This window comes from Papilio machaon, chromosome W, assembly GCF_912999745.1.
Source record: "Papilio machaon chromosome W, ilPapMach1.1, whole genome shotgun sequence".
Classification (NCBI taxonomy): Eukaryota; Metazoa; Arthropoda; class Insecta; order Lepidoptera; family Papilionidae; genus Papilio; species Papilio machaon.
In genome coordinates, this window is record NC_060015.1 from 4,773,341 (window position 1) to 4,787,143 (window position 13,803).

The 13,803-nt window shown below is 36.4% G+C and overlaps 1 protein-coding gene, 1 long non-coding RNA gene and 1 pseudogene across 4 annotated transcripts; 2 read left to right on the forward strand and 1 right to left on the reverse strand.

The window, feature by feature from the left end:
* The first annotated feature begins 1,471 nt into the window (after nt 1-1,471).
* LOC123722959 lies at nt 1,472-10,846 on the forward strand (annotated as a pseudogene).
* On the forward strand, nt 3,918-5,020 carry LOC123723248. Its single transcript, XR_006756696.1, has 3 exons — nt 3,918-4,229; nt 4,441-4,527; nt 4,774-5,020. It is a non-coding gene; the product is annotated as an uncharacterized LOC123723248 (long non-coding RNA).
* On the reverse strand, nt 5,024-6,740 carry LOC123723245 (putative nuclease HARBI1). 3 transcript variants are annotated; one of them, XM_045685821.1, is made up of 6 exons: nt 6,595-6,740; nt 6,272-6,513; nt 5,958-6,142; nt 5,742-5,874; nt 5,529-5,670; nt 5,024-5,438 (listed from the first exon to the last, which is right to left on the reverse strand). In XM_045685821.1, the coding sequence occupies exons 2-6, from the start codon at nt 6,509-6,511 to the stop codon at nt 5,308-5,310; spliced, it is 831 nt and encodes a 276-aa protein (XP_045541777.1). In that variant the 5' UTR covers nt 6,512-6,513; nt 6,595-6,740; the 3' UTR covers nt 5,024-5,307. The 3 variants fall into 3 exon arrangements, with proteins under 3 accessions (XP_045541777.1, XP_045541778.1, XP_045541776.1); XM_045685822.1 differs by having other exon boundaries at nt 5,550-5,670; nt 6,272-6,740; XM_045685820.1 differs by having other exon boundaries at nt 6,272-6,740.
* Nucleotides 10,847-13,803: the final 2,957 nt, after the last annotated feature.

Sequence of the window (13,803 nt, forward strand, 5' to 3'; positions counted from 1 at the left end):
AAAAACTACGCGCATTCGAAAAATGCTACTGCGGCGCGCGGCTGGACAAAATTAAAGGCACGCTACGATGTATTAGTTCGTTAATTTTCAATTTGTATACCGATTTTGATAATTATTTCATTGTTTAAAGGATAAGTGGTTATCTGGTGTATTCTAAATTAGTTTTTGAATTGAAGTACACACATATTAAATAGGAAAGTCCTTTTCTTTATTTGTCTTATTTATGTCCTTATACGTATTAAGGAAATTTGTAAAAAAAACTATCTCAAACAAAATGCGCTTAAAAGTAACCTAAAAAAAACAATTTCAAACAAAATGCACTCAAAAGTAACGTAAAAAAACAATTTCAAACAAAATTCACTCAAAAGTAACATAAAAAAACAATTTCAAAAAAAATGCATTCAAAAGTACCATAAAAAACAATCTCAAACAAAATACACTAAAAAGAAACAAAATAATGTCATGAAAACTTCTTTCTTTCTTTCTTCTCTCTTTCAAAAACCCTCTAAACTCTAAAGAAAGTTCTCTTTTTTCTTGTAACATGTCTATATTGTATAATTATTGTTATTTTGGAGTCGGTTTCGGCCTAAGTAGAGACATAAACGTAAGTATGTCTAATACATCTCAAATATAAAATGTCACCTATTTACTTCGGCCGACACCGACTGCGAAATAACAATAATTATACAATATAGACATGTTACAAGAAAGAAGAGAACTTTCTTTAGAGTTTAGAGGGTTTTTGAAAGAGAGAAGAAAGAAAGAAAGAAGTTTTCATGACATTATTTTGTTTCTTTTTAGTGTATTTTGTTTGAGATTGTTTTTTATGGTACTTTTGAATGCATTTTTTTTGAAATTGTTTTTTTATGTTACTTTTGAGTGAATTTTGTTTGAAATTGTTTTTTTACGTTACTTTTGAGTGCATTTTGTTTGAAATTGTTTTTTTTAAGTTACTTTTAAGCGCATTTTGTTTGAGATAGTTTTTTTTTGTTTTGAAGTCGGCTATTTTTTTATAGTATGTAGCTCATCCTTAACTAACCAAAACTGTTTGCATTTACTGTTAACTAAGTTTTTTGTGTGAGGCCAACCAACGTGATTATATTCCCTCACTTGTTTCAAAGCAATATCTTTGTCCGTTTCTAATTTAATCTGTTGCAATTTGTCCCCGCTAACGTTACAGTTTTCGTACAATAAGTTAACATGTATGTCTATCTTGGTGTGCATATCATCATCGCTCGACGCAGACTCGTTCGGTGCACGCGACAGCGTGTCCGCTATGAACATTAAAAGTCCCGGCACGTAACAAATTTTTAATACGTATTTTTGTAATTGTTGTGTATGCGTTTGCACAGCGCATGTTTCTGAACTGGCGGCTACGCCCGCCGTCAATGTGACAACATTTTGAATAAAGAGTCTGCGCTAAGCAAGCAATCGTTTCATTACTCCAAATACGTAACAGTGGCGACGAGTGAGCGAAATACCCACTTTTGAAAAAAAAAAAAAAACCAAAATGTTAGTAACACATTTTGGTGTTTTATCGTGCTTTGATCATAGTGAGCAAATGTGGAAGACGTATAAAAATCGCATAACGCAGTGGTTTATCGCGAACGACGTGAACCATTTAACCGATGCGACGGGAGTTAAACGACGAGCTATACTGCTTAGTGCGCTCTCCGAGGGGACATACAAGTTAGCAGCAGACCTAGCACTACCCAAAGAACTCAACGAGGTGCCCTACGAAGATATTCTAGGACTCCTAGATGCATATTTCACTCCGAAACGCGTCGGCTTCGGCGAGCGGTACAATTTTTACGCTGCAGTTCAGCAACCCGCGGAGTCGTTTATACAATGGGCGGCTCGTCTAAGGGGTCTCACGGCTAATTGTGGCTTCAGCAACTTAGAAGAAGTTCTCCGAGACCGCTTCATCATGGGGATGCTGCCGGGGCTCGAGAAAGAAGAAATCTTTGGCAAGGATCTGAGTGGCCTGACCCTGGCTAGAGTGGTGGAGCTGGCCGAGAACATACGATGCGCGCGAGCGGGAGCCGCCTGCGCAGCCGCTGCGACCAGCGTCGTCGTCGCCGCGCCTACAGAAGTATTGTGTAAAACAGGACAGCCGAACAAAAGTGAACTAAGCGTGAGTGAGAATAGGTCGGAAAAAGTACAATGTTCCGTGTGTGGATATTTTAACCACAGGTTGTCAGAGTGTCGTTTTGTTAATTATACGTGCAAAAAGTGTAAACAAACAGGGCACCTCCGACGTATGTGCAAGAAGGTGAACCTGGTGACGTCAGCCGTGACGAGGGGAACGGACGAGAACGATGACGATGGTGAGTTGTATCATATCCGTTCTTTTAGGGGTGAACCTATGGTGGAGTGCGTTAGGTTAAACGGGGTAACTTTAAAATTTGAAATTGACAGCGGGTCCGCTGTAACGGTCATCTCCGATATTACATGGAGACGGCATTTTCATAACGTGTCTTTATCTCCGTCAAATAAAAAGTTAATGGGGTACACAGGCGAAAGAATACATTGTTTAGGTGTTATGCGCGATTCAAAAATGTTATTCGGTGGGGTTAACCGCGCTATAGACGTATATGTAGTACGTGGTGGTGGCCCGGCACTTCTCGGCAGGGATTTTATCTCAAAATTTAATTTAGAACTAGCGCCGGTGAAATATTGTGATTCATCGCTTTCAATAGAACAGCTTCAGGCTCGTTTTTCCAAAACGTTCGCGGACACTTTAGGTTCTTTCAAGAAATATAAAATAACATTATTTTTGAAAGAAAATTCGAAGCCAATTTTCTTTAAGGCGCGACCTATTGCATTCGCTCTAAGGGAAAAAGTTACCGATGAGCTAAATAGGTTAGTCGATCTAGGTGTCCTAAAACCGGTCGACTATTCCGAGTATGCATCCCCTATAGTGCCAGTTTTAAAAAGGAATGGCTCCGTGAGAATATGCGCCGACTACTCGGTTAGTATCAACAAACAGTTAGTAGTCGAGCAATTTCCCCTACCGACGGTGCATGAGTTGTTTTCGAAGCTACACGGCGGCGAACAGTTTACAAAACTAGACTTGTCAAGCGCATATAATCAGCTGTGTCTCGATGAGGAGTCGCAGAAGTTGACGTGCATAAACACGCACCGGGGGCTGTATCAGTATACGCGACTCGTATTCGGTTTGTCCTCGGCCCCGGCGATATTCCAGCGCGCCATGGAAACCGTGTTGGCGGGTTTAGACGGGGTGTTGTGTCTCCTCGATGATATCTTAATTACAGGTAGTAATAGGGAGGAACACTTGACGCGACTTAGTAGCGTATTGCAGAGGCTCGAGGAAGCGGGGCTAACATTACAAAAAGAAAAGTGCGAATTTTTTAAAGACGAAATTAATTATTTAGGCTACGTGATAAATAAGAACGGTCTTAAAAAATCACCGGAAAAAATTAAAGCAATAATAGATGCACCTAGACCAAGTAATGTTAGTCAGTTACAATCATTTTTAGGGCTGGCTAATTACTATAGGAATTTTGTACCCGGTGCATCAATGATGTTAAGTCCATTGTACGAGCTACTGAAAAAGAATACTAAATGGAAGTGGACGAAGATTCACTCGGATGCCTTCTTAGCTATAAAGAAATGTCTAGCGTCGGATTCGGTTTTGGCTCATTTTAACCAAAAGGCCAAACTTATCTTAACGGTCGACGCGTCCCCCACCGGCCTCGGGGCAATATTGTCGCAAGTGGGGGACGACGGCGTCGAGAGACCTGCGGGGTTAGGCAGTAAAAAACTAAAAACGAAACGATCGATCGTTTCGTCTAAGCGATAGCGTCTCTCGTTTTTCCGTGTAAGGCTAGGCAGTAACAGACGACAGTCGCTTTCGTGCAGACGAAGGTGAATCGTCAAAAAAAATAAATTATTGTCTATACTTGACGATCAACATTGTGTCATTTGAATTTGACGTATAAAGGTCAAATATTCTCGCGGTAAAAATACAAAAGTTTAGTGAAGTGTTTGTGTTTCAATTTACGTTTTGTAAAATGAATTCTTAAAACGCAAGCAATGAGCAAATCGCCATAATGGTGGAATTTATGGAAAGGTACGTCAATAACGTATTTAAAATGGTAAACACCCCGCAGGGAAGAGTGAGGCGCCAGGAACTTTGCCAACTATTAAAGATGTTGCTGGGTAAGGCAGGTAGTGATCCTGACAAGTCTATGGAGCAATGGATCAAGGTTGGTTCTAATGTAATAATGATTGTAAACATAAAACAAGACATTCATTCTGAAGCATGTTTGTTATGCTGGCAGACACATCCTTTTTTATTTTACTTATTCTTTGCAAGTGCCCTTGCTATTGAATCATGTATTTAATAACAATAGTTTTGTAGTTGCCATTTTCCTAGCTACGAATATCACATTTCATCACCCAAACTTTATATTTTAGGACTACCAGTAGAGGAACAGTCAAATGAGGAGCCTCCAGTTGAGGAACCATCTATCCAAATACAAATTTTGGAGCAGATCACTGACAGTAATTTATTACAATCCTGTTATTTCATTTAGAAAACAGATATGCAAATCTATTCTTCAGTTGGTAACTGTATTAATAGAAAAATATTTATTTAGTACCTACCTCAATTTATTTGCCCATGTTTCTGTTTAATCATTTGGGTAAAATAAATTAACTAAAATCAATTGATACAATTTAATGTTTAGTTTTATCTTATTATATACAGTTTAAACATTAATATTTACTAACTTTATCATGATATTTCAGATGATGAACAAAATGATATATATGTTGCCTCCTCTTCAAGAGTATAGCTGCCCCATCATCAGTTCAAAGGAGAGGGAAATGGCATCCAGGACCCTCACTCACTGGCTTATTAATGTAATGCTTATGCTTTGAGATGCAGTCTCAAATGCAAAAACATGTAACATTTACATTGGTTTTGGTTGTAACTTGTGTAATTAATGTTTAAGTGAATATTGAAATAAAAAATAATTGTATATAAATAAAGTTTATTTTTAATTTGTAAAACATTCATCTTCATCATATTTCTTCTTAAAAATACACTTTTAGACATTATTGTGTGGGCTTCTTCAACCAAACTAAAAACTGCCAATAATTAGTCTATTCCTAACAGCCCGCCCCACAATCACATCCGGCCCGTTTTCAACAACAGTTGGTTGTGTAAGAGCAGTGGACAAAAGTACTTCTGCATCATCTGTAGGAGTTCCTCTTGAATCTATGAGCATGTTATGCTGATAATAAAGGATACACTGTCCTAACAAATATCAAAATCTATATTTAACCAAATGCCCTTTCTATGCAGTTTCGGGCCTTGACATGCACTCTAGTGTATTTCTCTCCTCTAGATCCTGGTTCTGCATTCAGAATAGGTGTCATAAGGTAGATCCTTTGAGGGTAACCACTGTCACCTAAAATGTTATAAGTAATATTAAAGTTACAAATAATATTTAACATAGAACATCACCTGTTGAATATTTTTCTACTAAAAATGCAATTACCCAACAACCAAACTGACTTGCCAGATAGTTGCAGAGCCTCCATATGGCTTTGCAGTCTGCTACTTGCCCAGATATGACTGTTGTGACTTGCACCACCAAACTTGGCATTAACATTAGTGATTCTGAGATCACTGTCACATACCTAAAATATTTAATTGAGATTAATCTTTAATTATCTTATAATTATTATAATAAACATAAAAAGGTTCATACCATTTGGACATTAAGAGAATGAAAGCCTTTTCTGTTATAAAAACAAAGTACATCTGCAGCTGGACGAACTATGGCCACATGGGTGCAATCAATGGCACCAATTACACCAGGAAAATTAAACTTAGTATAAAATCTGTAAAATAATATTTGTAAGTAGTTGTATGTGCTCAAGGTAATAAAAATAAAATGACGGAAGTTATATATAGTAACCCCTACCCTTGCTTAATTTTAGTTCTTTGTGTGCTTGTTTGTGGGAATTGTATCCATTTATTTGAAATCTCATTCAGAGCTTTTGTCACCTCTCTGATACACCGACTTACACTTTTTTGATTCATATGTACCTCATTAGCAACACCTTTCTGATATGAACCCATGGCATAAAAGTTCAATGCTGTCAGCACCTAAAATATAATAATTGTGTCAGTATAAGACTCAAAGTGACTAAAGTTAACATTAATCATATTAAATACATAATCACCTTTTAACACACATATATTAAAAAAAACATATATCATAAGAAATCAATTTACCTTAAGTTCCAGTGAAGTTGTTTTCGAACCTTTTAAACTGGTATTGTGCCTGAGCTCGTCACACAACGAGTGGAACTCTTCCTTATTCAGCCTGTAATGAGCTCTAAACTGCCACTCCGGAATTTTTTGGAGTAACCGTTCGCGATTCTTTAATCTTTGTAGAAGCATACGCTGCCGAGACATCTTTTTAGCTTCGGCATCTGCAGCTTCTAACATCAAGGCGTTCCACATGCGAGACATATCTATAATATGCCAAATCATAAATTGTTTACTTTATTCAACTAACAAATCATTTATAACATAATACCAAATTGATTTCTCACCTTAGAAGTTTTATTTAATATTTAATAATAGTTTAAGATATTTAACTAAAGTTGATTCGGTTGACTTCGCGGCAAAACGAGACACCTTTGTCGATCGTCTCAAAAACGAACGATCGTGTCGCTTTTAAAACGATTGGAAATGTCATTTCGTGTAACTGCCTAAGAATTTCAAAGGAATTGGTCGAAAAACGATAGACGATAGACGACGCTTCGTCTTTCGTCTTTCGTGCGTGTTACTGCCTACGGTTTTAACGCGTGACGTCAGACGTCAGTCTCTCAACCAATCACAATCGAACGACAGTCGCTTTCGTTTCGTTTTTGTTTTTTACTGCCTAACCCCGCTGTCTCTTTTGCGTCGCGCACGCTAACGCCCGCTGAACATAGGTATTCACAAATACAAAAAAACTATCTCAAACAAAATGCGCTCAAAAGTAACTTAAAAAAAACAATTTCAAACAAAATGCACTCAAAAGTAACGTAAAAAAACAATTTCAAACAAAATGCACTCAAAAGTAACGTAAAAAAACAATTTCAAACAAAATTCACTCAAAAGTAACATAAAAAAACAATTTCAAACAAAATGCATTCAAAAGTACCATAAAAAACAATCTCAAACAAAATACACTGAAAAGAAACAAAATAATGTCATGAAAACTTCTTTCTTTCTTTCTTCTCTCTTTCAAAAACCCTCTAAACTCTAAAGAAAGTTCTCTTCTTTCTTGTAACATGTCTATATTGTATAATTATTGTTATTTCGCAGTCGGTGTCGGCCGAAGTAAATAGGTGACATTTTATATTTGAGATGTATTAGACATACTTACGTTTATGTCCCTACTTAGGCCGAAACCGACTCCAAAATAACAATAATTATACAATATAGACATGTTACAAGAAAGAAGAGAACTTTCTTTAGAGTTTAGAGGGTTTTTGAAAGAGAGAAGAAAGAAAGAAAGAAGTTTTCATGACATTATTTTGTTTCTTTTCAGTGTATTTTGTTTGAGATTGTTTTTTATGGTACTTTTGAATGCATTTTGTTTGAAATTGTTTTTTTATGTTACTTTTGAGTGAATTTTGTTTGAAATTGTTTTTTTACGTTACTTTTGAGTGCATTTTGTTTGAAATTGTTTTTTTACGTTACTTTTGAGTGCATTTTGTTTGAAATTGTTTTTTTTAAGTTACTTTTGAGCGCATTTTGTTTGAGATAGTTTTTTTTGTTTTGAAGTCGGCTATTTTTTTTTTCTTAAAATGTTTGTTTTATTTCTCAATTTTTAGTGAATTTGAAGTTTAATTACAAATTTCCTTAATACGTATAAGAACATAAATAAGACAAATAAAGAAAAGGACTTTCCTATTTAATATGTGTGTACTTCAATTCAAAAACTAATTTAGAATACACCAGCTAACCACTTATCCTTTAAACAATGAAATAATTATCAAAATCGGTATACAAATTGAAAATTAACGAACTAATACATCGTAGCGTGCCTTTAATTTTGTCCAGCCGCGCGCCGCAGTAGCATTTTTCGAATGCGCGTAGTTTTTAATAATTTAATATCTTCCAAACTATTGATCAGAATTACATAGTTTAAAGGCTAATGTAATCTGCATTTAATACTCTAGCCATCAAACATATTTATTTGGATAAGGATTCATATCGAATATAATATAATAGCGCCGTAAGCTTACGACGCTGTTTTTCGTGTGCAATTTAATCGAAGTTTGTTCATAATAACATGGTTTTTGTGAGACATCCATAGATGATAGATATATGCCACCTGAGACTTTTATTTAGCAAATTTAAGGATCTATAATTACTCGATACATCATTTTAATGTAGGTCATATAGTTTGACCTACGTAAGCCCAGAAAGCAAATTTGTGCTATTCATTGTAACGCGATGTAGCATTTTTCGTTTCCGCGTAATTTTATTCTTACGATATCTCCTAAACTATTAGACAGAATGATATAGTTTCAATTGCAAATATAATCTACATTAAATTCTCTTGATAATGAACATATTTATTTACATAAGGGTTAATACTGAACTTGAATAATAGCGTCGGAAATAGGGCATGAATTTAATTAATGTTTCTAAAGAAAAAAATGGTTATTGTGAGAAAACTATAAAAGATAGATATATGCTATCGCGGACTTTTATTTAGCACATTTAAAGAGCTACAATTCGCCATATATCATTTTTATGTAGGTCCTATAGTTTAGCCTACGTAAGCGCTGAAAGCAAAAATGTCCCTAATTTCCGCAACAAATTTTGAAGCTATATTCAAAATCTACTAGTCTTCTAGTTATTTAAAAAAAAAAAACAAAAAAATGGGACCCACCTGCAAGCACTTCCTTTCGATTAAAATAATTTTTATCAAAATCGGACCACCAGGGGCCGAGTTTCGCGGTAACACACATAAAAAAAAAAAAAAAATACAGTCGAATTGATAACCTCCTTCTTTTTGAAGTCGGCTAAAAAAGAGGCGACGGTGATCATATTCGGAGTGCGTCGGTTTCACCAATACTTGTATGGTCGAGCGGATCCTTTTGTCTTACGAACCGACCACAAACCGCTAATTACTATCTTTGGTCCGCATAAGGGTATCCCGGAAGTGTCGGCAAATAGGCTGCAACGTTATGCAATGTTTTTAAGCGCATATAACTATGTAATAGAATATGTTCGCAGCGCCGATAATACCGCAAATTATCTGTCGCGCGCGAGTCTGCCGGGGGCGGGGGAGCGCGGCGCGAGAACCACAGAGGCGGGGCGCGCGTCGTGCGCAGACGCCGCCGCGGCGCTGTGCGATAGGGCCGCATACGTCTGTTTCGTCGTGGACGGAACGTTGCCTATGACCGTCAGCGAATTACGTCACGAAACAGCTAAAGATGTTATTTTGTCCCGTGTCATGAATCATGTTTTAAACGGCTGGCCGAACAAAGTAGTCGATTTAAAGTTGAAGCCGTATTTTTTGTGTCGAAATCAGTTATCGGTAGAAAACGGCTGCTTAATGAGAGGGCACAAGGTTATTATTCCAAGCTCACTACGTAAAAGAGTAATGGACGAATTACATACGTCCCATTTAGGTGTAGTAAAAACCAAGGCCGATGCGAGGTCGAGATTTTGGTTCCCGGGCGTCGATGAAGCGATTGAAAACTTTATCGGGTCGTGCGAGGTGTGCACCCGGCTGAGGCCGTCACCGCCGCGGGCGAAGCTGGTGCCGTGGAGGTTCCCTCCTCAGCCATTTTACAGAGTGCACATCGACTTTTTAGGACCCTTGAACGGTCTTACGTATTTGGTCGTCGTAGACTCGTACACCAAATGGGTCGAGGTATACGACATGAATGCGAACACAACGTCGTGTGCAGTAGTTGAGCGGTTGTACGAGTACATTGCGCGTTATGGGTTACCGAAAACGATAGTGAGCGACAACGGGCCCTCCTTTGCCTCGCAAGAATTTTCAAGGTTTTGCGCAGGCAATGGGATCAGTCATCTTACTACACCGGCGTACCATCCGGCTAGCAACGGCCAGGCAGAAAGTTCGGTAAAGGTTGTAAAAAAGGGTATTAGAAGCAGCATCATGTCTAGTCGTACAGCGAAGGAATGTAAGTTACGTCTCCTAAAGTTCTTGTTCGATTATCGGAACTCGATTCATTCCACCACAGGTTTCTCCCCGGCTGAACTTGTATACGGATGTAAACTCAGGTCGCGGTTGGATTTAATTAATTCCAAAGAGCCGTCGTCCTCGTTCGGCGCCCTTGCCGATGTTGTGCATGATAGGCAGCAGGCACAGATCGTAGCCCATGGTGGGAAAAATAAAATTTCCTTTTCCCCAGGTGAACAGGTATTTTATAAAAAGTTTAGTGGTAATAATAAATTCACCTAGCATAAAGGTACGGTGTTACGGCGACTGGGAAAAGTGTTATATGTTATACAGGATAATGCTACTTTAGTTACCACTAAAAACACAAAAATCAATTGTGGTTATGCAAAGCCGACGTTACTGCTACTAATGTAAACTCGCGGGATGTTGACGATGACGATGATGAAATAGTAGTGAGTATCCCAACATCGCCAACATCCTCCGGACAGCCAGGAGTCGCACAGGGCATTAGTGATGGAGAACAGCCTGAGGGGGAAGGTGAGGAGGCGTGCTCGCCGCCGCACACACCGCTTATCAACCATCCTAATGTCACAGTAGCTAGGGGTGTTAGGCGCCCTGCGCAGTCCGAAGAGGATGATTGTTTAGGCTAGCTTAGAAATTAAATTTGTTATATGTGTCATAAGCTCTGCATGTCAGTATTGTGTAATTGTATTGTTATTTTCTTGTTAATTTGTTGTTGTTTATTTGTTTATTGTTTATTCTTTATTTTGATTTTTAATTATTTATAAGGTCACATCTAAAGGGGGAGGGATGTTGTGTATGCGTTTGCACAGCGCATGTTTCTGAACTGGCGGCTACGCCCGCCGTCAATGTGACAACATTTTGAATAAAGAGTCTGCGCTAAGCAAGCAATCGTTTCATTACTCCAAATACGTAACAGTAATCTCAATAGCATCCTTTGCAACCTAACGGGAGTTTCGTTGAGCGGCTTTTTAAAGATAGATTCAAGCGGTTTATGATCACTCTCAACTGTGACTAGTCTGTGACCATAAATGTATTGGTGAAATTTTGTACAGCCATAAACGATAGCTAACATTTCTTTCTCGATTTGCGCCCAGCGCGACTCGGGCGCAGTGAGCTATATGTTCTAAAAGTTGACGTTCATTTTTCTGTAGTACATAACATATGTTGCAATGCAACTTAATATGCCTATCGAAGAATGTTTGTGTTTTGTACTTTTTAGAACAATGAGCACATTCTTAATTTCCGCTTACATGTTTAAATCTATAATGAATATTGAAAGCATTAAGATTTTTGAATATCTTCTTGCATTCCCTGCATTTGTGTTGTTTTCTCCTATTTTTTCTTGTCTTAACATTTCTTTTTTTTGGAGTAGAAGACTTTTCAGGGTTCTTGTATATTCTTGGTTTAATCCGCTTTTTCTTCACAGGATCAATTACCAATAAATTATTGGCATCATTTTGGGTTCGACCTTCTTTTATCACACTTTCAACATTCATTGCATCAATTTTCAGCTCACCAACCAGGGGGTGAAACTTCAATACAAAAGTATGAACAAAAATTAATGTATGGAAAGCAGGGCAAATTAGTAATTGTTACTTAGTTTGAGATAGATGGAGACAGTTAGGCCAGTGACAACGAAAGTATTGCCATAATTTAAAAAAAATCAAAGAAATGGTAGATTAAATCACCGTTGTTACTGATAAATAAATACGATTATTATGAAAAATAATTTCTTGAAAATGCTGTAATTAAACAGGTATAAAACAGGTATGAATATATAAAAAAAAAACAAGTTATAGTATAAGTAATTTAGTTAGTAAGTTTAGTATAATAATAATAATAATAATTCATTTATTGCAAACTGTATTACATTGTTATAAAGTTACAAACATTTATAAACAGCTACAACACAGTTAGATACCCCTTCGGGCGTGCAATATGATGATAATGATGAGGTATATTTTCGTGTAATAGAATGAAGTAAAGAAACAAAAACAGAACAAATACAACAAGAGCAAGAACTTGGGAACGTCTATCAACAATAATAATAATATAGTTAATAAGTGTAAAACACAGTCGCCTTTTTTTTTGATAAGTGAATTGCAATGTTAACAAGAATTTGCTTGCGGGTCGGTCAAGTCCGTATCTATTGCCACTATTTAGTTTTTTTATAGTTAAAAAAATCGTGCATCGAGTAGAAGGCTTGATCTAACAACCAGTTTTTAGATTTATTTTAAAAACTTTACCGTTCATAGATTTTATCTTAATTGGCAAATGGTTAAAAACTCTTATAGCAGTGACATATGCACTTTTGTAATATATTTGACTTTTTATGTTAGGTAATTTAAGTTCATGTTGGTGAAAAGGACGTAAGTTACGGCTCTCAGCAGATTTAGGTTGAAAATAATGATGATTACTTTTTGTGAACAGACATAACTCCAAAATATAAATGCAAGTCAGCGTTAAAATTCTTTTTTCTTTAAATATACTTCTTAGGCTTTCTCGATTTTCCATACTATATATTATGCGAATACATTGCTTTTGAAGTACAAATGTTTCTTGAATATTAGTTGCATTGCCCCAAAAAACTATGCCGTATAAAAGCAAAGGATACACGTAACCAAAATACGCATTCTTTGTTACACATACTTGTGTTGATCTCGATAGTAACGAGAGTACATAACAGTAGCTAGATATTTTCTTATTAATTTTGTCTACATGTAGTTTCCAACTTAAATGTGGGTCAATTTTTATGCCAAGAAAATTTACGTTGTCTACTTCTTCTACTTTAATATTATCACATGTTATGTTTAAGTTAAGTGGAGAAGTTTTATAATTTCTTAAATGTAGTATTTTAGTTTTAGATAAATTTACCGAAAGATTAATAGACTTGAGAGACGTTATCATTAATTTTAAGGATTTATTAATTTCATTTTCAAAATCTACTTTATTTAAATTTTTACCTGAGAAAAAGACAGTAGCATCATCTGCGAACATTACACACAGATGTTTGGTGACGTTAAACAGATCATTGACATAGATCAAAAAGAGAGCAGGACCTAATATGCTACCTTGTGGTACACCGAGATTTACTTTTTTAAGCTTAGATTGAACAGTTTCAATGCTTTTTGTAGTTTTATTGTAAGTTGTTAAAATAGTTGCTTGATAGCGATCCTCTAAATAAGTCTGAAACAGTTTAAGGGCGATTCCGCGAATTCCCAAATTTTCTAGTTTCATCAGTAATATTTTATGAATTACGCAATCAAATGCCTTAGACATATCCAAGAATAATGCTACGCTTGAGTTTTTATCGTTCATGTTTTTCCAAATGTCATTCATAATTTTAAATATAGCTCCTGATGTATTTTTACCCTTTTGAAATCCGTATTGATTAGTATTTAAAATGTTATTTATTGCGAGAAAGTTCATTAGCTGATTACATATCACCTTCTCAAATATTTTTGAGAAGCCTGGTAAAAGTGCTATAGGTCTATAGTTGTTCAAGTCTTGTTTCGATCCCTTTTTGTATATGGGTTTGATGAGCGCAGTTTTGAGACAACTGGGAAATGTTCCTGTTTCTAGC